We start from the raw sequence: 23,867 nt of genomic DNA on the forward strand, positions 1-23,867 counted from the left end.
TACAGACAGCATATCAGGAGTAGTGTGACTTGGCAACTAAGTATTTTTATATGGTGCAAATTAAGTTTGCACTACAATACGAAAGACACATGGTTGTAATCATAGCATATCTTACCAGCCTTTGCCCTTGGTTCCTTCTAACTGAGAAACATCACTATGAAATTCATAAGTAATCTACTCAGATTTAAAGTTATGGGGGAGTTCCATAGCATTGCAGACTTGTCAAATTTTGCATCAAGAACAAGAAAGTGAAAAATATGTCCCTTAAAGTAAAATGGACGTAAGTAACTGTTCTGATTGTGAAACACAAAACTAAAATGAACATTTCTTTTTAAGTTTACTAATTCACTACTGACCTGCTGTAATTGCTGCTGCAAATTGTGGTTGTCTGTGACAATTGCTAGCTGAGCCTCCAGATCTCTATGCACCGATCTGTACCCAAAGTTAGGAGAACCAATTAAAGTTAGGCAAGGCCACCTACTTCCTGACAGATAATACCACAGACCTACAGAGAAAAGAGGGAGTAATGAAAATCAGCTCTATATATTAGACGAGAAAGAACAATCACACCATTCCTTCTAACAGTAATGGCTAACAGCATCAAAAGTTAAATATTATTTTATGTGAATTAAAAATCTCTACTGAAACTAGAAGCCTTTATATAGTTCATCTAGTTTCTGTTGGACAGAGCCAAAGTGATATAAACTATCTAGGCTTGTTTTATAGTTGCCACAGAGTTAGATAAATTGGTGACACAGAAGTTAGAACGATGACACTAGAATTGACTACTTAAGAGAATTAATCAATAAATGCTAATATCTTACTTTACATAATAATTTACTGTGTTTGGATCAATTTTCTTCCCAGATTAATAACTAATATACATAACAGAATCTGCGAGGGAAGATAAATCAACTATAACTGAAGCCTCAATGTACCTGACTTACAGGACAAGACAAAGTTTCTTCATTCAAATAAAAAAAAATTTCAATTAAAACAAACTGAAAAATATTACATAAGCCTATGAAATTGCCAGGAAATAGTCTATTGTTTCATTTTCTAATTTATACATAAAATAAATCAGGGCTATGAAAAGACAATATACACCGGGTTCAAAATTTGCATTAGTCTATATTCCTGCACAAGCTGCTCAGCTTCCAGCTGTACATGTCACAGCGACTCTATAAATATTAAAATAGATAATGATGTAATCTCAGATATGAAAGGAAATCTCAAACTAGATTAATCTCCAGATTTAAATGACCCCAACCAAGGACAACTAAATATGAGACAAGAGTTATTTGCCTATATCTTCAAGGACATAAAAGCATTAGAATCAGGACGTAAAGGCTCAACAGTGTCAGGTATATTACTCTCAGACTGCAAGGTAGTACAAACAGAGACAATCAAAGCTAGTGGACTACAGGTTCATTAATCTGACACTGGATCATTGAAAAGATGTTTGAAGGGATCTTTGAAATGCTTTTAATGATCCCTGAGAAAGATGCTCTGGAAAAGAAATTTATACTTTACAAACATGCTTGAAATTTTTTTCTGAATGCTATTAGGTTAATGGATGATGGTAATCTTCTTGACATTGGCTACAAAGGTATACAATAACGGAGGATATTCAGATTCTACCTGAATACATTTTGATTTTCTAATTGCCCTGCTACTGCCTGCTTAATAATGGATTATAGCATTTACCCAATGACTGATTGTAGGCTGATGAGCCTATAGTTACTGATTTTCCTTCTTTCTTAGCAGAGGTGCTATATTTGACATTTTACAACCTGCGGTGACCTTTCCAGAATCTAGGGAATTTTGGAAATTTCAATTAATGTACTTACAATCTCTGCAGCCTCTTCTTTACAAATCCTAGAACAACTAAAAGATTCGGTCAATAAGAGTCAAGGACGATATTCGGTCCTTACACTTCTGGGCAGACTGCATCTAGAGTATAGCAATCAGTTTTCACACTGATTCCCCAGAGCTGAAGAAGCATTGATTTAGAGGTGATGTGATAGAGGTACATAAATTAATGAAATTGCATATTATTGACAGATTTATTGAAGAGGACCAAAGTAATGCCCATAAACAACTTGAGTGTAGCAATAGGCTAAATGTTAGGCGGTTCTGCTGTTACTTGAATTCCAATTCATAAAGAAGCCACGGCAGTTCTGCCTAGAGATCAGAGTTACAGTTTGTCCTCTTGTATGCTGATCACCATTTGCCGAGGTACAAAGCATGTGAGGTCGTAATAAGGGGACGCATGATTAAATATCAATTATCAACTCATTCATTGCAGTTTATGTAGCAAATTAAATGCGTGTTGCCTAAAGTTTTAAATGATTCTGTCTGCAGCCAGTGCTCCCTGCGCTTTTCATCAGCTACACATATCAGCAGGGATGCAATAAAATGCTCTGCAAGTCTTAAAGGTGAGCTTCATCAAGATGGTAAGCACTGGTGGGCTTTCTGAAATTCAGTCTGGTGTCAAGACTTCGGGTGAGATTAAACATCTGACACAGCAAGCACCAACAATTTGATAATGCAGTGAAGATCTTTTTGGAAGAGAAGAGGAAGAGATGTCATGTATCTATAGGAAGACCTTCAGACCTATACTCAGGAGACAGTGCATAGTAACAGAGGTCAGAGTCAGATGCAATACAGGAAGATGCTGAATGATTTTCAGAATCAAGTGAAACTTGAAAGATTATAACCAATGCAATTAATTAAGATATGACCAACACCTCTTGAATTACTGCACACAAATCGAGTTTCAGCTACCCTAATATCTGCTCATGGTAGTACTATGACCTCTGACGATGGGATTTGTTTAGCCATTGCCCTACTAACCACACATGACTGAAAAATACCTGGGACCTAAATAGCACACCTGCAACTGTGCTATTTCTCAAGTCTCAACTGGACTCTGCATGATTATCAAATTGATCTTCGTTCCTGCAAAATCATTCCCCATAGGCAAATCAACTTCATCCACAGGACATTTCTTAACGACTCCAATTACCACTGGTCTTAGCACAACTGACACTCCAATCGAACTTGTTCAATAGAACAGGGATATATTCTCCATCTATGCCATTTACCAATACTTTCACTTTAAATGAAATCTGGAGTGAAAACTAAATCCTTCTGTAGCGAGAGAGTTTGAGTAGCCTTTGTATCTCTTAGAATTGTTATGGGCTTGGATTCTTCCTTTGAGGAGAAAGGGGTTATCTTCCCTTTAGATAAAAACTCTGCATATCTCACACCTATCCTTCCACTTCATACTTTTTCTACACTCACAACGGTGTCTACCTCCAGTCTCTTAGTTGTATTTAAAAATACAATCTGATTTGTGGACTTTTCCTTCTGAATTTCCTTTTCAGACCCACTGTTAAGTACTCCAATAAGTTTCACGGGTTTTCCTTTCATTTTCCAGCATTCTAAATGAATGTGGCATTTTGTTATAGTGGAAGCATGTCACCTTCTGATTTTCTCCTCCACCCTCAGTATTTTGCTTTCTGACCTGAGGAAGAGTCTTTTGCCCATTCTCAGTTATCCATTAGCTATTTTGGCCACTTGTGCTCATTTCATTCACCCATTTTCTATCCCTAGGCGAAAGTGAGGACTGCAGATGCTGGAGATCAGAGTCAAGATTAGAGTGATGCTGGCTAGGCTCAGCATATCAGGCAGCATCTCTTTCTAACTTATGAGGATGACAGAAAAATAGTTTCGTTTTATGGATTAACTCAATCGTCAGCGACTATTGCCACCTAGTTAGCAATTGCAACCTGTTGGCCTTCAACATTAGTTCTTATTATTGAAGGTAGAGTGTTTTCAAATTCCATGGAGATAATAACTTCAGAGATTTATACATGGTTTCACCTTCTAATCCTCAGCCACCTGCCAAAATAACTTGCATAACACTTTTGAATTCAATGTGTTTGCCCAAATTACTTCTTAAAATTTCAGAACCTTTGCCCATTTGTTTCAGGCACTAACCTGTACGTAGCCAATGGGTGCAGTTTTGTTCACATCATTGTCCCAAGAACTCTCCTCTGACAGTAAAGCATACATTCCCTGTGCTTTACTTGTCAACTTACACTGCATTAGCAGTATCCAATGCTCTTTTGCCCAGTTCATTTGGCTCACGACTTTCTCAAATGGCATCAAGAATGACTTCATACCCAATTCCTCAAATTTTTGCAGAAAATAATTTAAAAATTCTTTGCAGGACTTCAAATTATAACTCAGATTCTCCCCACCAGAGCCAATATTAAATCAACAGTCTCCTGTTTCAACTGTACCATTCCAAACTGATATTCATATACCCTCACTTTATTTTTCCTTTGTATTTCTAATTCCAAAGTCATCTCCCTTTCCTTATCCTTTTTGCCCCTTTGAAATTTCATCTCCAGTTTTTCATTCTCCCTTCAGATTCAACCTGCTTTAGTCATAACTGAATATCACCAGATTCTGACCATTATTCCTAGTGTTGTACCAAATGTTAAAAGTTTTTTTTAAACATAGTACCCCAATTTACCTGACATTCACATTAAGGTTGACAGAAAGCACGGATCAGGTTCCTGTATGGAATACAAATTATGTTAGAGAGGATTTAAACTAGCTTGGCAGGGGATGGCAACCAGAGCTACAGATCAGAGGAGAGGGTAGTTGTTGAACGGGCAGAAACAGAATGCAGAGTCTGTCAGGAAGAATACACAGTTGGTAGGGCAAAGGATTGGGTTAAAGTGTGTCTATTTTAATGCAAGAATGGTCAGGAATAAGAGTGATGAACTTAGAGAATGGATCAGTGCTTGGAACTACGCTGTTGTGGCCATAACAAAGACATGAATTTCACAGGGGCAGAAATGATTACTGGATGTTCCAGGGTTTATATCTTTTCAAAAGAACGGGGGGGGGGGGGGGTAAAAGAGATGGGGGAGTAGCATTGTTAATTAGAGAGTGCATAACAGCTGCAGAAGAGAAGGTTGTTGAGGAGGATTTGTCTACTGTGTCAGTATGTTTGGAAGTCAGTAATAGGAAACGGGCAGTACTTTATAGGGTGTTTTCAATAGACCCCTCAATAGTAGCAGATTTTGAAAAGGTGCAGATGTAACAGATTTGGTGTTATGGGTGACTTCAACTTCCTCAACATTGATTGAAACTTCCACAGTACAAATGGTCTAGATGGAGTCAATTTTGTCAGTTGTGTCCAGGAGGCATTCCTGACTAAATATGTAGATAGGCCGACTAGGGCCACATTGGATTTGGTGCTGGACGAGCCAGGCCAGGCGTCAGATCTCTTGGTGGGAGAGCATTTCGGTGACAGTGACAACTGCCTCAACTTTACCATAGCCATGGAGAGTGATAGGAGCAGACAGTATAGGAAAGTATTTAATTGAGGGAGGCAGGGGGTGGGGGCAAGAGAGAGAATTATACTGCTTTTAGACAGGAGATCTGGAGTACAAGTTGGGAACAGTTCTACGGAAAAGGCACAGTGGAAATGTGGAGGCTGTTTAAGGAGCACTTGTTACAAGTGCTGGATAACTTTGTCCCACTGAGATAGGTAAGGAATGGTAAGGTGAAGGAGCTTTAGATGACAACAGCAGAGGAGCTTCTCATCAAAACGAAACTTGAAGGTTGAGGAAGCAAGGATCTGGCACAGCTTTAGAGGATTACAGGGTAGCTAAGAAAGAACTCAAAAACAGACTGAGGAATGATCAGAGAGAGGGTAGGGCTGATCAGGAATAGAGGAGGGAACTTGTGCCTAGGGTCTGGAGAAGTAGTGGAAGTCCTGAATGAGTTTTTTGCTTCAGTATTCACAAGAGAGAGGGTCCTTGTTGGTAGTGAGGACACTGTGGACCAGGTTAATAGGTTTGAACAGATTGATAATAAGAAAGTGGATGCGCTGCAAATTCTGGAAAGCATCAAGATAAGTCGGTAGGACCGGACCAGATATAACCAGGTTACTACGGGAAACGAGGAATGAGATTAGTGCATCCAAACTCTCCACGGGAGTAGTACGGGCTGATTGGAGGGAAGTGAATGTTGTTCCTCTATTCAAGAAAGGGAATAGGGAAATCTCTGGGAATTACAGACCAGTCAGTCGTACGTCAGTGGTAAGCAAGGTACTGGAAAGGATTCTTAGAGATATAATTTATGACGACAGAGGAACCTCGATTATCCAGCATTCAATTAATCGAATTTCGGATTATCTGAACAAGATCACAAGGTCCTGATGCTTGGCTAACTATGTTACCCAGCATTTGATTAACCAAACAAAATATTCCCCGGCCGTGTCCTTCAGATAATCGAGGTTCCTCAGTATTTGGAAAAACAGAGTTTGAGTAAATTGAGAGGAGTAGGTTGTGCCTCACAAGCCTTATTGAGTTCTTTGAGGACAGGATGAGACAAGTTGACGAAGGTCGAGCAGTGGATTGGATGTACGTGGGTTTCAGTGAAGTATTTGATAAGGTTCCTCCCGGTAGGTTCAGAAAGTTAGGAGGTATGGGATACAGGAAAATTTGGCTGTCTGGATATAGAATTGGCTGACCATAAGAAGACAGCAAGTGGTAGCGGATGGAAAGTATTCCACCTGGAGGTCAGTAATCAATGGTTTCCCACAGGGATCTGTTCTTGGGCCTCTGCTCTTTGTAGTTTCTATAAATGACTTGGAAGGATGGTTTAGTAAGTTTGCCGATGACATAAAGGGCGGTGGTGTTGTAGATACTGTCGAGGGCTGTTGCAGACTATAACACTGGCAGGATGCAGAGCTGGGCTGAGAAGCGGCAGATGGAGTTCAACCTGGATAAATGCAAAGTTATTCATTTTTGAAGGTCAAATTTGAATGCTGAATACAGGGTTAAAGACTGGATTCTTGGCAGTGTGGAGGAAGAGAGGGATTGTGGGGTCTACATACACAATTTCCTCAAAGTTGCTGTCCAGGTTGATAGGGTTATTAAGAAGGCATATGAAGTTTTGGCTTTCATTAACAGGGGGATTGAGTTTAAGAGCCGCGAGGTTTTGCTGCAGCTCTATAAAACTCTGGCTCAACCACACTTGGAATATTGTGCCCAGTTCTGGTCGCCTCTTTATTGGAAGGATGTGGAGGCTTTAGAGAGTGCAGAGGAGATTTACCAGGATGCTACCTGAATTGGAGGGTTTGTCTTAAGTAGAGAGGGTGAGTGAGCTCGGGCTTTTCACACTGGAGAAGCAGGAAGAGAGGTGACTTGAGCAAGCTGTACAGGTAATGAGAGGAATAGGTAAGAGTAGATAGTTAGAGACTTTTTCCCCCAGGGCAGAAATGGCTGTCGCGAAGGGTCATAATTTTAAGGTGATTGGAGGAATGTATAGGGGAGATGTCAGAGATATAGGTTCTTTACACAGAATGGTGGGTGCGTGGAATGCACTGCCAGCAATGGTAGTAGAGTCAGAGACATTAGGGACATTTATGCGACTGCTCAACAAGCACGTGGATGACATTAAATTGAGGGGGTGGGTAGTTTAGGTTAATCTTAGCTCGGGACAATATAGTGGGCCAAAGGGCACGTGTGCTGTACTGTTGTATTGTTTATTATAGGCTATTCTTCTATAATGTAATGGTTACATTCTTCTGCAACTCCATATTACAGAAAAATTGCGCTTTAAAAACAGCACTTAAAGTGTTGGCGTTGTAATCAAATTACAGCCAACACACTTCGTCAATCGCGTCACGAATTGCACCTTATAGCAGAATGGCCTGTAAACAGGTAGAAACTACTGGCATATAACAACCAAAAAACTTTAATTCCATTATAAACTCCCCTTACACACACTCCACAGACAAACAAATAAGGAAAATGGATTGTTAGCAGAGGTAGAGGTAAACTGGACAGTCTGTTCAGTGGTCTTTGCTTCCTGATTCCAATTGTTGAGAAGCTCCTCCTTCAGCTAGACAGGCCCTTGGTGTTCAGTTGTCTTTGTCTGGAAGCACCTACTTGTTTGTAAGAAGTACAGAGCAATGATTCACTTGGAAAATATCTCTGAATTATCAATTCAAAAGTCAGAGCTCACTGCTGCAGGAACAGTAACTCGTTTTCTTCAAGCTTAAAAATTAGCTTTTTTTATTTAACTGCAGTGAACAGACTGCTTCTGCTGGGAGTTCAGTTGACCACAGGGTCTTTCTTTGTGTGTCCATGACTCTGTAACTCGTTTCCAGTTCCAACCTGCTCAGTTAGCTGAGAAGCAGTCAGCTTCACTTGTAACCAACTCCTCAGTTAGTTAGCTTTTTAGTTGGATTACTTACAGTGTGGAAACAGGCCCTTCGGCCCAACAAGTCCATACCAACCCTCCGAAAAGTAACCCACCCAGATCCATTTCCCTCTGACTAATGCAGCTATCACTATGGGCAACTTAGCATGGACAATTCACCTGACCTGCACATCTTTGGACTGTGGGAGGAAACCAGAGCACCCAAAGGAAACCCACGCAGACACAGGGAGAATGTGCAAACTCCACACAGACAGTCGCTAGAGGCCCGCACCTTAAGAATGAGCAGAATCTCTGTGTTTATCCAAATTTAATATCTTACTGTTTTTCCATCAACCACATGCAGTACAATATGCAATTTTCATTCAGCATTTTCCATTCCTTTGGTGGAGTTGAACCAAGTTGGTTGAGAAAGCAACATAGTGGCTGACAGACCCAGTGACACACTTGTTATCAGGCATAACATGAAATTATCTGTGCTGTGCTACATACAAGTTTCCTCCATCCTAGAATACATTTGGTAAACCTTAACACTTGCGTTTGCAATCGAATTTACAATTAGATACCTTCAGTTTACAATTTTGATCCATATTAGGACAATTGATTGCAATTCTTTAAAATCAGTTTATGCTCTGCCTATCCTCTCTCTGTCTTTGCTCAACATCTGTTTTAGTTGACCAGAGTCACAGATTTAACTGCGTAGTGCAATTTGGCACTATGCTGACTTCAGGTCAAATAAAAGGTTTGAATTGCTGCATGTCACAGAGGCTTTCTTGCTGAATAATTTACAGTGGCCTCATAATGCCTAGGATCGATCTGGATAATTTATTAAAGGAAGAACCCAAAAACTCAAGGAAAGTTTATCTTAATCTGGCCCTATTCAACTACAAGTGCTAAACATGGTTTATGCCCTCCCCTGTTAATGTAGTACTATCAAAAAGGCAACCAAGTAGAATTCCTGTGTGTCGGGTACTGAGCTACAAACAGAGGAAGTTAAAAATACCAGCTAGCATTGAACATGTAGAGGATTTGGGATGGAAGTGCTCAATGTTCCAGTCAGAAATAGGTGGAATCTGGAACAATTACTGGGCTAAAGAGCATTTTCTTTAGGTTTGTTTTCAAAACCTTTGCCCAAGTTACAAGTGAAGTGACAATATGTTAAAAGTACTTCATTGAAAAATGTTGTATGTGTAAATGTAAATCTTTGACTGTTCTGCTAAATGTTATGATTTCAGAAGTTCCTACACTTCAGTATGGAGAATATCCTTTGTATCAAACCCCTCAAAACCACAAAATCTGTGACGGTGATTGAACAAGTGCACTTTCTTTGCAATACCACCCAGGTGATTGAGCTGGCTTAGAGACATTAGATTGTCTTTCTGAATCCATTGATTTTAAGATTCAATCCCCTGTACCTATGTGATAAAGAATGCAGTTTATACTGACATTAGACTATCTAAACAGAGCAACTGTGGAGATAGCCATTCTCTATGGTCCAGTGACTGAGTCTTTCCTGTTTTTATTTGTTGTCCTTTTGAAACTACAGCAAGATCTTCAACAGAGACAGTTTAGTGGAGTTTTATGATATCTAAGAGCATCTTAAATTAATTGTCAAGATTGAGCAAAAAGACTATGCTGTCCATTGCTTTACATGTATGCACTACCGAGAAATTTAGAAAAGGGTTTGAATATTCTTTTGTAGATTTGATTTGAGTTCAATGTTCACATACTGCCTTGAAGGAAAGAAGTAACACTATTTCGGTCCTTTCAGCTCATGGTGACTGCTCTGGTGTCATCAGTTTCCATTTGGACTGATCACTGCTGGCATCTCAGCTTCATATTTTCAGAATTAGCCCAATTTGGGTAGATTATTTTCATGACTTGAGAATTATTCTTTGCACAGGTCGTTCTTCTATAATACGGATTTCATTAATGCAAATTCACTGTAACACAACTGATAAATTGGGGGCACTGTTTCTAAAGTGCAAATTGTAAAGCATGGATTTGTTACAACATTATTCCGGTCCCATTAGTTTAAAAAATAGGTGGATCATAATGAAAGCTGACACAGAGATTTTTAATCAGTAAGAAAATCAAGCATCATGGGAAAAAGGCAGGAAAGTGGAGTCGATTATAACCAGGTCAGCCATGATCTCACTGAAAGATGGAAAGGACTCGATGGGCTGAGTGGCCTACTTTGGCTCCTATGTCTTATGGATGACTTTCTAGCAACTACATGCTCCAATACATCAATTACTACTGAAGTTGGACTGGATGTGAAAATGTCTGAACTCGACAGGGAGTAGAGTACAAATACAATGGAGCCTTGATCTTTCAGCTTTGTCAACATAAAAGGCTGAAACTCCTGAACATTAATGTACTACCATTCATCTTATGTTTACTTTGAGCATCCCCTTCATTTCAGGTTTTGACACATGGTCTAGATCGAGGTTACCATGGTTACTTGGTAACAATTTGGCCACCATGATGCAACCTTTTATATATTCAATTAGCTAGGAGTTTAAACAAGGTCACGTTAGGCTACCTAGAACTTTACTGGAATGTAACAGGCCGTTTCCATGTTTCAGAAGGAGAACTGTTGACTAAAACTCCAACATATGAAATGCCTTGACCTCAACTACTTGAAAGCAGATAAAATTTACCCGGATTCCTCAATGACAGATAGGTTTTCAAAATTTCTACATCCCAACAAAGTGTAAAGGTCTCCTACAATTCAAAAGCATACCTGTCCGTGGAAGAAAAAAAACTTGAAGGAGGATGAGGCAAAAGGTTTCACAGACAATGTTTGATTTTTGAAGACCAGTTACTGACATTGCGTAAAGGAACACAGCAGCCAATCGGTGCATAGAAAACCCACAAACAACACAAAAATAAACTACCAGATAATCTATTTTAGTGAGGAATAATTGTTCAGAATGGCAACAGGGAGAGCACCATTGCCCAACTCTGAATATTAACATGTTTTACATCTATCACAACTACTGCCCTTTTAACAAGCAAATTTCGATGATACAAAACATGCTAAAATGACAAAAATACTTTCATTTTAAACATATATTTTGTTTTAAATGTTTAGCAAACATTTCAGTCTTTTATAGGCGTGCATCCCACCTTGGACACTCCCTTTTGTGTATTCGATGCTTTAGAATGAGGTTAGGTTCCTTGCAGACTGGTCAGGGAATAAGCAAGGTCAAGAACCACAAAGTAACACTATTTGTTATATTGTCAAACTAACTACTATTATGTATGGTAAACTATAACATTTAGTTAGATTAGGTAATAATTAATCAAGTGTTAAATAACTAATCATGCATTCTCAGTGGGTCTTCCAGAGGGTCACCCATTTTAGTGTATCTTCTTGTCACATTATTCTGGAGTATTGTAACTCCACCCACACAGTATTATTTATACCCAGTGATACAGTTCCATGACATCATAACAAGGCTACTCCAAAGTTTAATCCCCTTACATAACATTCAGGTCTCTAGTATTTTTCTTCAACAAAAAGGATTTTGAAATTGACTTATGATTAAAGGCTGCATTTAAAACAAACAAATTTATATAGATTCAGAACGGTCACAGTCTGTAGATACTAAAGAACATTTCTGAAGTTATACAAGCCTGTTCATAGACATCTCAATTTCTCTGCTCCTGTCAATCGCCATAATTAATATCCCTGAGGTTGCTGCATTCTATTCCCTCAGTTTCAAACATGCTTGAGCAAGCTGCAGTTCCAACCTTCCAGCTCAACACTATCCTCATGACCTATCTGCCAATCTCCCTTCTCACCTATCTGCTATCACCTTCATCCCCACCTCCATCCACCTATTGTACTTTTTGCTACCTGCTATCTTCTCCCAGCCCCCAGCCCCCCCACCCCTCCCATTTCTCTCTCCACCCTGGAGGCTCCCGGCCTTCAGTCCTGATGAAGGGCTTTTGCCCGAAACATCGATTTTCCTGCTCCTTGGATGCTGCCTGACCGGCTGTGCTTTTCCAGCACCACTCTAATCTAGACTCTGATTTCCAGCTTTTGCAGTCCTCACTTTTGCCAAGCTGCTGTTGTGTCATGTATTGACAAATGCCAACTTGCTAATACTTCTCCTCCGTCCCAATGGGCCATGTGCCCACCAGTGAATAGCAAACCTTTACTCTTGGACTCTCAATGACCTCATTTTCTTTGGTGGCCCTTCTTTGAAGGGCTCCAGCCTCTCAAACTGCTACCTACTTACCAAAATACACAAACAGCACTGTTTCAGCCTATTCTTCATCCACCAAAACAATATCATCATCTTAACTCTTATTGCTCCACTTGCTTGATCTCCTGTCCCCTCTATTCAGGAGTCTTCTGATGCCCTCGTCATTTGAACAGTTTGCTGGTACTAACCCTCTTCCTTGCACCATGGGCTTTCATTTCTGCATACCTCCATCTTCCACCAGGATCATCTGAGATCTGTGCATCTTCCTTGGTGGGAGGTGCAATCAGTTGATCATCCTTTTCATACTGAACAACCTCTCTTTCAAGTCCACTCAGTTACTCAAAATAAATAATGCTGTTATCTATGCCCACATGGATCAGAACTTTTCCTGCCATTTTTGGGAACTGTGTGTTATTCTTTATTCCAATTATACTCAGGCCTCCAATTTCACAATTTCACCTGTTATACTGATGACTGCATTGCAGCTGTTTCCTGCTCTTGTTTCGAACTGAAAAAAATTAATTGACTTTGATCCAATTTCTACCCTTCTCATATTTCACATGGTCCATCTCCGATGCTTCCCTTTCCTTGAATTCTTTGAATCTATTCCTGAGAACAGGTTATCAATGAATATTTACTGTAAGCCCACCGACTTCCACAGTTACATCAGTAACAAACCCTCACAGGCAACCAGGGAAGAACATAATAGCTCGGAGTAGGAATAGGCAGTTCAGCCCCTTGAGACTGCACCACTATTTAATATGATCATGTTGATTTCATCTCAGTCTCAATATAGTATTCCTGCCTGCCCCCCATAACCCTTTAACCAGTTATTAATTAAAAATCTCTCTCTCCCTCAAATTTATTTTGTGTCCAAGCATCCACTGCACTCTTGGGGAGTATATTCCTTCTCATTTGTTTTAAGTCTGCCACCCCTTAGCCTAGAACCTCTCATTCTACCTGTAAGGAATCTATTCCTTTCTCTTAATTTCTCCACTGGTATTGAATTGTAACCTTTCATACCAGTGCTTCCAGTAAATCATCCTTTCCTTCAACAGAGGATTGCCCCCACTGCTCTGACTCCATCATAGTAAACAGGGCCCTCCATCGAGTCCACTTTAATTTCATAAATTTCTCTCACTTTTCCCTGCTTCCCAGAATGACAATAGGTTTCTCCTTGCCCTCACCTCTAAATGCCCTATAAACCTCCTCATTCAACAGACTACCCCCACCATTTCTGACATTTCCATGATGATAAAATATTAATCGTACCTTCCCTTCGCCCCTTTCAGCACCCCAAAGGGGCCATTTCCTCTACAACATCCTGGACCACTCTTCAAACAACCCATTTCCTTCCAGCACCTTGCACACTGTTCAATTTAGGATCATGTAGTCCCTTCCCACAACAAGATGCCGTTTACAATGGGGAGACAAAATCATTCATTCCTCTTGTGACTTTGTAAGCAGATGTCAACTATCCTCACATTCAGACCTCCTCGATAACATCTCTTATTTTTTCATTCGATTCATTACTATTTTAGGCATATAATACCACTTACCCTCCACACTATCACAAGCCTTCCCTTCAGTTCTTATTCCCAGTCTTTCTCCTTTCACGTTCAACTCATCAGATTTTTAATGTATTTTAATACTAATGACAGGTTAAACTCTTGAAGCATTAACTCAGCTTCCATCTCCACAGATGTTGCCTGACCTGCTGATTATTTTCACTAGTTTGTAGAATTCAGCATTAATACAATGAATGTTGCTTGTTTTGTCCCAGGCACATTAACTGGGATAACTGCTGGTCATTAAGAACAACACAAGACATTGTTCTCTTTAAATATCTTATCCCAAAGGAAAAGCCAAATGACAAAGCAATAGGAGGAGGAAATCGGCATTTTGTACGCCCTCTCCCTAGGTGAAGAGACAATGAACTACATAGGCACTCGAGTTCTGAATAGGAGGTTGTGAAATTTAACAGTGAGGCCCAGAGCAGGAAACTGAAAAAAGGTCAGTGTTTAGGAACACAGTCTGAAAATAAACCAATTCCAAAAAAAACAAGCAAGTTAGACCAGTGAAGGAATATCACATGTTTTATTTATTCACCCATACCGCAAACTTCTTCATACTCTTCATTACCAAGTTTTTTTTTAGAGAAGTGCCACTGAGCTATAGGTACTGGGATCTGGCTTGGCTGTTAAACTATATTCACACACCATCTGTGAAGTGAAACAACTTAGCATTTTGCATCCAGGCACTTATTACGATGCGAGCAAATGTGACACTTGGGGCATTTGTGAAAAATGCCACATTAAGTTCAGATTACAAGGAATTGCATAGTTACGCTATGGCAACTGTTACATGTTTAAGGAGTGACATATATAATGTGGTCACAGGCTACTCTCCGCCAACTAACATATGACATTACACTATTGGCACAAGTAAAAATGCAAATCATTTTTGTTACTTTAACCTAATCAGCTACCATGCAAAATCTGTTGCTTAAAATAATGTTCTCAGAATAACGTGAAGCTGTTTACATGTTAAAATGACTCAAGACACTTCAGATGTTGAATTATTTTTTGGAGTTCAATGGCTGTTGTTACATGTACTTTCTGTGCGAGCCACATCCTAAAAACAGCAGAGATAAATGGTCGATTTTGTTTCACACAGTCCTTATTGTGCAAGCAAGGAGGTTGACATAGAGAGCATTTCCTGCTCTTCTGCAAAATCACCAAAGGACACTAGTTTAATCATTCATTTGAAGAATACTTATGACAGTGCCGCACTCCCTCAATACTTTACTGAACTGATGACCCTAAATTAAATACTCGATTTCTGGAGTGGATCTTGAGCCCATATCTACCAATGTAGAAATGAATTCTTGTAAAATCTAGGATGTCTTCATACAACAGATATGAGAGCTGACAAACCAAACCAATACAAGCACCAACACAGCTTTGGAAAAAGTGGTAAGTTTCCAAAAATATACTACCACTCACCTTTTGCATGAAAAGTCCAGTCTTCCCTGAAGTATTCATGTAGTCTTATTCTATCTTGCAGGCCACTCTGGTACACTCTCCTGTAAAATTGTCTGGCAATGTAAACATAAGCAGAAGGAATGGCTCCTGCCACACCTTTTGCACCAAAGAAGCCATTTACCTCTGGTGATGCGAGCAGTATCTGATAATCCGCACTGGTACCCAAAATAAGATCCATATATGCTTTAGTGAGGTTAAAATACCCCGAAGTCAAGTACATCTTAGACTCCGCCTCAGCTCTAGTCATTAACGTTTCAGTCACTTGCTCATCTATTCGAATTTCAAATGATTTCATTTGTATTATGGGATAGATCCAGGTATCTGTGCATTTCAGAGCTTGACCATTGTCACTGGATACTAACAACTGTTCAGAATTGTTCTCACTCAGGCATTTTATATGGTTTCTGTACTGCTGCTTGCTTCTTGCTTCATTCACCACAGCCATGATTCTCTTATTTGCTTCTGCACAGAAATCTTTTCGATTACCTGAAAAACAATTTTAAGATAATACTGCTTCTGTGACTGATACATTTTTAAATTTAATAAAACAGACATTTGAATAATACTAAATTAAATATTAGAATTCAGATGTGTTGACATTCCGTAAAACATTATAAATTCTGTATTATTTTCAAGGATAGAAGAACCACTGAATTTTGACCTATGCAGCAATGAAGAAAAGTTAACTTCACAAAATGTTTGGCAAAAATGTGATTCCATTCAATCGGTGGTCATTAGGTCTAGATCTTCAAACTCCCAAACAAACAGCACTGTGGGTGTAGCTTCACCATATGGACTACAGAGGCTTAAAAGGACAGCTCACCATCACTGTCTCAAGGGCAACTAATGATCGTAATGAAGTCTAACATTGACAAGAATGTCGAAGACCCTGGAATGAATAAAAGTGACCAAACATCTGAGTGAAAAACAGGGGGTAACAAATGTTGCTCACTATTCCAGAAAATATTCTGATAATTAATGGAAAATATGATTGTGTCTTGAACAAACACAGAGGATGCTGGAGGAGCTCAGTAGGTCTGACAGCATCTAACAGTGAGCAGCAGAGTTAATGTTATGCGCCCAGGATAACTGTTCTATAGGCAAGCGACACCCGGAGAGAGGGGAGGGGTTGAACATTGTTAGGAGGAGGTCAAGGGACTGCTGGTCTTGGTGGTGGTGTTGTGCGGGTGGGTGGGGGGGGAACACATTTCTCAGCAATGGAAGGGGTTGTTTGGGGGATTGTAGGCATCTTTTAATCTAATGGTTTCTCGGGGTCGGTTAAAATGTGGTTTCTTCCCTTGGGGACACAGCTGCAACTACAACCTCCAGGCCACCTCAGACTGCAACCTCAACATCCAGGCCACCTCAGACTGCACCCACAACATCCAGGCTATATCAGACTGCAATGACAATATGCAGGCTAGATCAGACTGCAACCACAGCATCCAGGCTATATCAGACTGCATCCACAACATCCAGGCTATATCAGACTGCACCCTCAACATCCAGGCTATACCAGACTGCATTCCTCAACACCCAGGCTATATCAGACTGCACCCTCAACATCCAGGCTATGTCAGACTGCATCCTCAACATCCAGGCTATACCAGACTGCACCCTCAACATCCAGGCTATATCAGACTGCATCCACAACATCCAGGCTATACCAGACTGCATCCACAACATCCAGGCTATATCAGACTGCACCCTCAACATCCAGGCTATACCAGACTGCATTCCTCAACACCCAGGCTATATCAGACTGCACCCTCAACATCCAGGCTATGTCAGACTGCATCCTCAACATCCAGGCTATACCAGACTGCACCCTCAACATCCAGGCTATATCAGACTGCATCCACAACATCCAGGCTATACCAGACTGCATCCACAACATCCAGGCTATGTCACACTGCATCCACAACATCCAGGCTATGTCACACTGCATCCACAACATCCAGGCTATACCAGACTGCATTCCTCAATACCCAGGCTATATCAGACTGCATCCTCAACATCCAGGCTATATCAGACTGCACCCTCAACACCCAGGCTATGTCAGACTGCATCCACAACATCCAGGCTATATCAGACTGCATCCACAACACCCAGGCTATATCAGACTGCACCCTCAACACCCAGGCTATGTCAGACTGCATCCACAACATCCAGGCTATATCAGACTGCATCCACAACACCCAGGCTATATCAGACTGCACCCTCAACACCCAGGCTATGTCAGATTGCATCCACAACATCCAGGCTATATCAGACTGCATCCACAACACCCAGGCTATGTCAGACTGCACCCTCAACATCCAGGCTATGTCAGACTGCATCCACAACATCCAGGCTATGTCACACTGCATCCACAACATCCAGGCTATGTCACACTGCATCCACAACATCCAGGCTATGTCACACTGCATCCACAACATCCAGGCTATACCAGACTGCATTCCTCAATACCCAGGCTATATCAGACTGCATCCTCAACATCCAGGCTATATCAGACTGCATCCACAACAGCCAGGCTATATCAGACTGCATTCTCAACACCCAGGCTATATCAGACTGCATCCTCAACATCCAGGCTATATCAGACTGCATCCACAACAGCCAGGCTATATCAGACTGCATCCTCAACACCCCAGGCTATATCAGACTGCATCCTCAACACCCCAGGCTATATCAGACTGCATCCACAACCTCCAGGCTATATCAGACTGCATCCTCAACCTCCAGGCTATATCAGACTGCATCCTCAACATCCAGGCTATATTTCACTTCCACTGTAAATTAGTGAGCTTACAGCTGTTAGAATCCAACTTTCCAACTTGATGGTGAGGAGGAATGAGTGTTGTCAATCCAGATAGTTCATTTGTTATACATGTAATCTCTAACAATAAGGAGGTTTAATGAATCATTCTGTTCTGTTGATGCTACCTTGGGGGGCAGGGGACGGTCTCAGCAATGTCTACTTTTTGCCTCAATCGAGGACTCCCAGCACCGTGGCTAACTGGGCCCTCAGCCACGTCCAACTCTTCCCTGCCCTCACCCTTCTCTTCCCTCCCACAACACTAACAGGGTCCCTCTGGTCCTCACTTTCAACTCAACCAGCCTCCACATCCAAAGGATCACAAGCTGCCATTTCCACCACCCTCCCCTGCCACGTACTCCCCTGCCCTGCCTTGTCAGTCTTCCACAGGGACAGCTCCGTCTTGGTCAACACCCTCCGGGTCAGCCTGGTGCACTCCTCCTCTTCCCCTCCCAAAACCTCCTCACACCGTGTAAGTGCAGAATACCTGTCTGTTTACTCGCCCCTTCCTTACTTCCCCAGGTCCCAGACACACTTTCCAGGTGAAGCAATAATCTACCTGCACTACATTTAATCTAGGCTACTATATTTGCTGCTCACAACACGGGGAAACAAAACAAACCTATATTCTGTCCTTACAAATGACCCTGAGCTTTCAGTTGCCTACTATTTCAACACACCATGTGCCCAACATTTCTGTCTCAGGCCTGCTGCACTATTCCAGCAAGGTTCAGCACAAATAGACTTTCTAAAACTGATACAAAGGTCACTTGAGGTTAAGTGCAAAGATCATGGTATTTAAGTAATTTAATAAGCACGCACCATTGTTAGTAAGTTTCATCATCATCGTAACTAGATACTAGACAGAGAAGAACAACTGAATTGAAAGGAATGCGGACGATGAAGGAACGGCCAACATTACTAATCCAAGACTATATCTATGACATGATCACAACTTGAAACTGTCATAGTAAATGGCTATGGCTTCCCCCCACCCCTCACCTACTTCAATCATACTGCGGTAGATAGACAGAAACTATTTACATTGGTTGGTCCATCCAGGACTGGGGTATAGCTTACAAATTACAGCTAAACTTTACAACGAGTGAAACTAGAGGAACTCTCCCACATATAAAGCGTGGTTAAAGTTTGGAAATATCTTCTATGAATGGCAATTGATCCTGAATCACATGCAAAATTTAGTGCCAATTTTATACAATGAGGTAATTTTCATTTACAGTAATTTAATAGAAATTAAAGTCACATGAACTGAGTGCAGGAAATCACATTCATAATACAGTCTGGCCCCACAGCAAAACCATTAGTGCTCATTTATGTATAGGGATCATTCAGCTCCTGTTAAAACAAGGCCTTTGGAACATAAATTGCATGAATGAATGTCTCAGGATTGATGCCCATGTGGCAAGACTCAATTCCAACAAAGTCCCTATAGTCAACATTAGTGAGGATAATGTGTTCAGTGAGTAGTCAATGGATTGCAATGATCAGTTCTTAAATGTTCTGGCAATAGCCCTATGACTAAGACATTACGATTATTCACAAATCAATACCATGGAAAATCCACTTTCCTGTATTCGAAGTGACAGTTTAATTTACTAAGCAGCTTTGCTTCAGTGAAGTATTTTTCGAGAAACAATTGCCAGAAACTATTCTACAAACAAATTACCTACATATCACAATTTAGCTCGTTTTTGTCCCACAACCAAGTAGAAAATCACTGAAATGCTGTCATTCCCTAAACAAGCGTTCCAAACCAAGCAAACATGAAATAACGAAACTTGAAATGTATAGAAAAACTAATCATTTGTCTTAAGTTATATAATCAACCTATTATATTGAAGTCAAAGATATCTATAATAAAATATATGCTGTGGATCACTGAAGGCACCCCAAGATTTCTCATAAACATTTATAATTTACAAAAACTGGAACCTGGAACAAAATATTTGATTTCAAAATGCCCAAAATCGCCAATGTTAACCATACTTGTCAGATTTCCAGCATGGTGTTAACCTGGCAGTTGCCACCATAATATAGGTTTCCGGTGTTAATTCCTAATAATTTAACATTTAAATTGATTACAGTACTGTTAAGAAAGGTTTCTGAGAGCCCATTTGCCATTGCCAGTTGGTGCAACGTGGAGCGGACTAAGATTTTGTCAATTGTCTTCAGCACTGGGAGTCTGCAGAAGTATATGGTAGATTTTGAAAAAAAAGGTAGTGTATATTTAATTTTAAATCTAGTTACTTGTACAAAATTAGTATTCAACATTATTCTCACTTTTCCATTTTCAGTTTGAGGTAACATACCAATTGTCTGAGAGATATTTTGCCTTCTGACTGTGCCTCTGTCTTCAACAGTCATCATAACTGAAAAATTATTTCCCTCCCCTCTCACTCAGCTGCTTCCGAACTGATAATGAGCTCAAGCGACCAGTTGATGCCCATCGATGCTAGTACGCTGACGGTGGTGATATCTATACAGCCTGTACCCATAGCAGAGGTCTTTTTGAAATTTTATGCTGTAACATTGGAGCAAGATTAAAGGGAACTCCTCGTTCTTCACCGTCCTACCACCCCCCACCATCACATTCCTCTTCCTCATCAACTATCCACTTCCCTCATCCTTTTACTCTTCTATCACCTAGCACTCCTTACTACAATTATTACAATACTAATCTCTAACCCTGCTACATCATGACAGGTTTTTAAATTAAGAAAAAAAGGCAGGAAACAATTTTTTTTAAATCAAGAAAACCAAAACCACAGTGAAAAATAACTCCAAAACTCAATAAAAAGTCATGTTAACTGTTGATTCAGAGATAAGACATTGCAACGGATCATCCATTACATGTCAATTATTTTCTTTTCCTCAATATCAACAAATATTAAATGAATTCCTCCAGATTTTTAAGAATATTAAACTTTTGACCAATTTGAGATTGGGGAAAAATATTGACAATGGTTAAAATAAAGAATTGTTGTAATGAAGCCACAGAAATTCCATTTGAAAATGAGCATACTTCAAGTTTAGGAATATAAATAAATCAAGACTGAAAACTTGAGCAAATAAGAATGGCTGACCAGAGTAACTGCAATTGTATTTGAGCTCAGAAGAGCTCGTGAGTTTAAAAACATTGATTAATGAGGGATCAAAGTTGGACCATCAAGAGGCAAGAGTTGATGGGTATGAAGACAGGGAGAAACTACGCCTAGATTGAAGGATTGAAAGAAATTGAAATTTTTCATGGCCCAAAAGGCTTCAAGGAAGTGAAGTTGCAATGATTCATTCACCGCACTGAGGGAGAAGGGGAGTCTATTCGCTGAGAAAATGTTAGCTGAAGAAATCTGATGCAAACAGAATGGTTGCAGGAGAAATACAAGGTTTAAATAGCTTTTTTAAAAAGGTGACAGAATTGCAAAAAGCACTAAGTAGGTGTTCCAATTTCACATGAAACTCATGTTAACAAAAATATCTGCAGCGGAAAAATTAAATCTGACATCCATCAAATTCAGTCAAATTGATCATTACATATTTAATACATTCTTCTGTATGATACAGAAACAGAATTTCTTTCACTAAATTAGTTGTATTTTATGAACTCAGATAGAATAGAGAGCAATTTCTGGTGACAAAACATTTCACAATGAAAAAGGATCAACTTTTCTAATGCATACCCTCACATATTTTGGCGATACTTATCTTCAGAAACATACCAATTTGTTCAAATGCATGCTTTGAAACCTAACAATACTCAGTGTACAGGCTTCAAATCGAGATCAATTTGTTTTTTAGACAAACGAATGTACTGGCTTGCTCACTGAACTGGAAGGCTCATTTTCAGATGTTTCGTCACCATATTAGGTAACATCTTCAATGAGCCTCTGGACGAAGCACTGCTGGTGTTTCCTGCTTTCTATTTATAAGTTTGGGTTTCCTTGGATTGGTGGCATCATTTCCTGTGATGTCATTTCCTGTTCTTTTTATCAGATGGTAGTAAATGGGGTCCAAGTCAATGTGTTTGTTGATAGAGTTCTGGTTGGAATGCCATGCTTCTAGGACTTCTCCATTCCCATTTACCACCCCAGAGAAAAAGAAATGACATCACCATAGGAAATGATGTCACCACAGGGACATCACCGACCCAAGGAAACCAGAAAGCAGGAAACACCAGCAGTGCTTCGTCCAGAGGCTCACTGAAGATGTTACCTAGTATGGTGATGAAACATCTGAAAATGAACCTTCCAGCTCAGTGAGCAAGCCTACATCCAGAACTTCAACCTGAGCTACAAATCTCAAAACTTGCTAAAACGAATGTACTCTACCTGTGAATGGGTGGATCATTCCCTGATTCATATCAGTGGTATCATTCTGCTGTAATTGAAGTGAAATATCACTGACTGCATTGACTAGGTCATCAAAGAAATCTGCTATTTCATGGCAATCCTGGAGTAAAACGTAACGATCCTGTCGATTTGTGAAGTAGGAATCACTTAGATTTGCTCTACAGAGATAAAAAAAATCAAAGTTGTTACTGGAATCAAGCCCTGAAGATTGCAATACTATTTCAGCTCTCCAAGTGTTAGGAGCTTCAACATTATAAAGCTGCACTCATCTCGATATAGCGTTCTATCATTATCCATAATGGTTCAAGATGTCACTGAATAAGTGGGCAGGATTTTGAGATAGAAATAACAAATCATTAACAAAAATCAAATGACAACTTCTGCCACCTGAGGAAATCAGGATACTGCTATTCAAGATACTATTCTTTCAGAAGCTTCACTACAGGAGTATCACGTTAAAAGATTCCACATGCAAATACATCCAGCAGTATGAGCAGCTTACATACATGATAAATGCTAAGTAAACTGTATCAAAATTGAGGTTTGTTTATTCAAAAATAAATTAAACTTTCCTTCTATTTTTCCTTTCCATTTTATTGTCTATCCATTTACATTTATCTATATATTCTAAGTTTCACTTCCTGATTTAAATTCTGTATAGTTCACTAAGGCTTCTTCAATCTGACTAGTAAAACAAGTACAGTGCTGCATGCTGTTCACAAAGATCCTGGATCCCTGTAAAGATCATTGTTGCAAAGGTGTCAGGGTCTGAAAGACTTCATGCCAAGGAAAGCCATAAGCATCACCACAAACATGATATCATAGGATCCTTTGTACAATAGCTTGCAATCTCAAATGAGTAAATCCTATCACTTAGATGTTCCTCATAGTCACTGTGGCAATGTCTATCACATTAATGTAAATTGTACATGGCTGCTATCATGCCAGTGAGAGAGGTGATTGCATTGGCTTTAGTTTTCCAAAATCTCTCACTTGCAAGCAAGTTTTTATTTATATGAAGGCTGCAAATGTAATTCCTTTATTCAAAAAGGGAGACAGAAAGCAGAAGACTTCTGGTTGTCTTTTGAGGAAAGGTTGGATAGGCTGGGCTTGTATCCACAGGGGTTTTAGAAGAGTAATAAGCAATTTGAATAAAACATGAGATCCT

At 40.0% G+C, this 23,867-nt stretch overlaps 1 protein-coding gene across 3 annotated transcripts in view; it reads right to left on the reverse strand.

Annotated features, from left to right (window-relative positions):
- The window catches only part of pgs1 (phosphatidylglycerophosphate synthase 1), a 55,738-nt gene that overhangs the window by 4,080 nt on the left and 27,791 nt on the right, over positions 1-23,867 (reverse strand). For all 3 annotated transcript variants that reach the window (XM_043714925.2, XM_043714926.2, XM_088000691.1), the window contains 3 exons: positions 22,679-22,857; positions 15,476-16,000; positions 357-505 (listed from right to left, as the gene is read on the reverse strand). In XM_043714925.2, the coding sequence (XP_043570860.2) occupies positions 357-505; positions 15,476-16,000; positions 22,679-22,857 (853 nt within the window). The remainder of the gene's footprint in view (positions 1-356; positions 506-15,475; positions 16,001-22,678; positions 22,858-23,867) is intronic.

This window comes from Chiloscyllium plagiosum, unplaced genomic scaffold, assembly GCF_037043375.1.
Source record: "Chiloscyllium plagiosum isolate Xiang-an unplaced genomic scaffold, Cpla_swu_hap1 HiC_scaffold_25, whole genome shotgun sequence".
Taxonomy (NCBI): Eukaryota; Metazoa; Chordata; class Chondrichthyes; order Orectolobiformes; family Hemiscylliidae; genus Chiloscyllium; species Chiloscyllium plagiosum.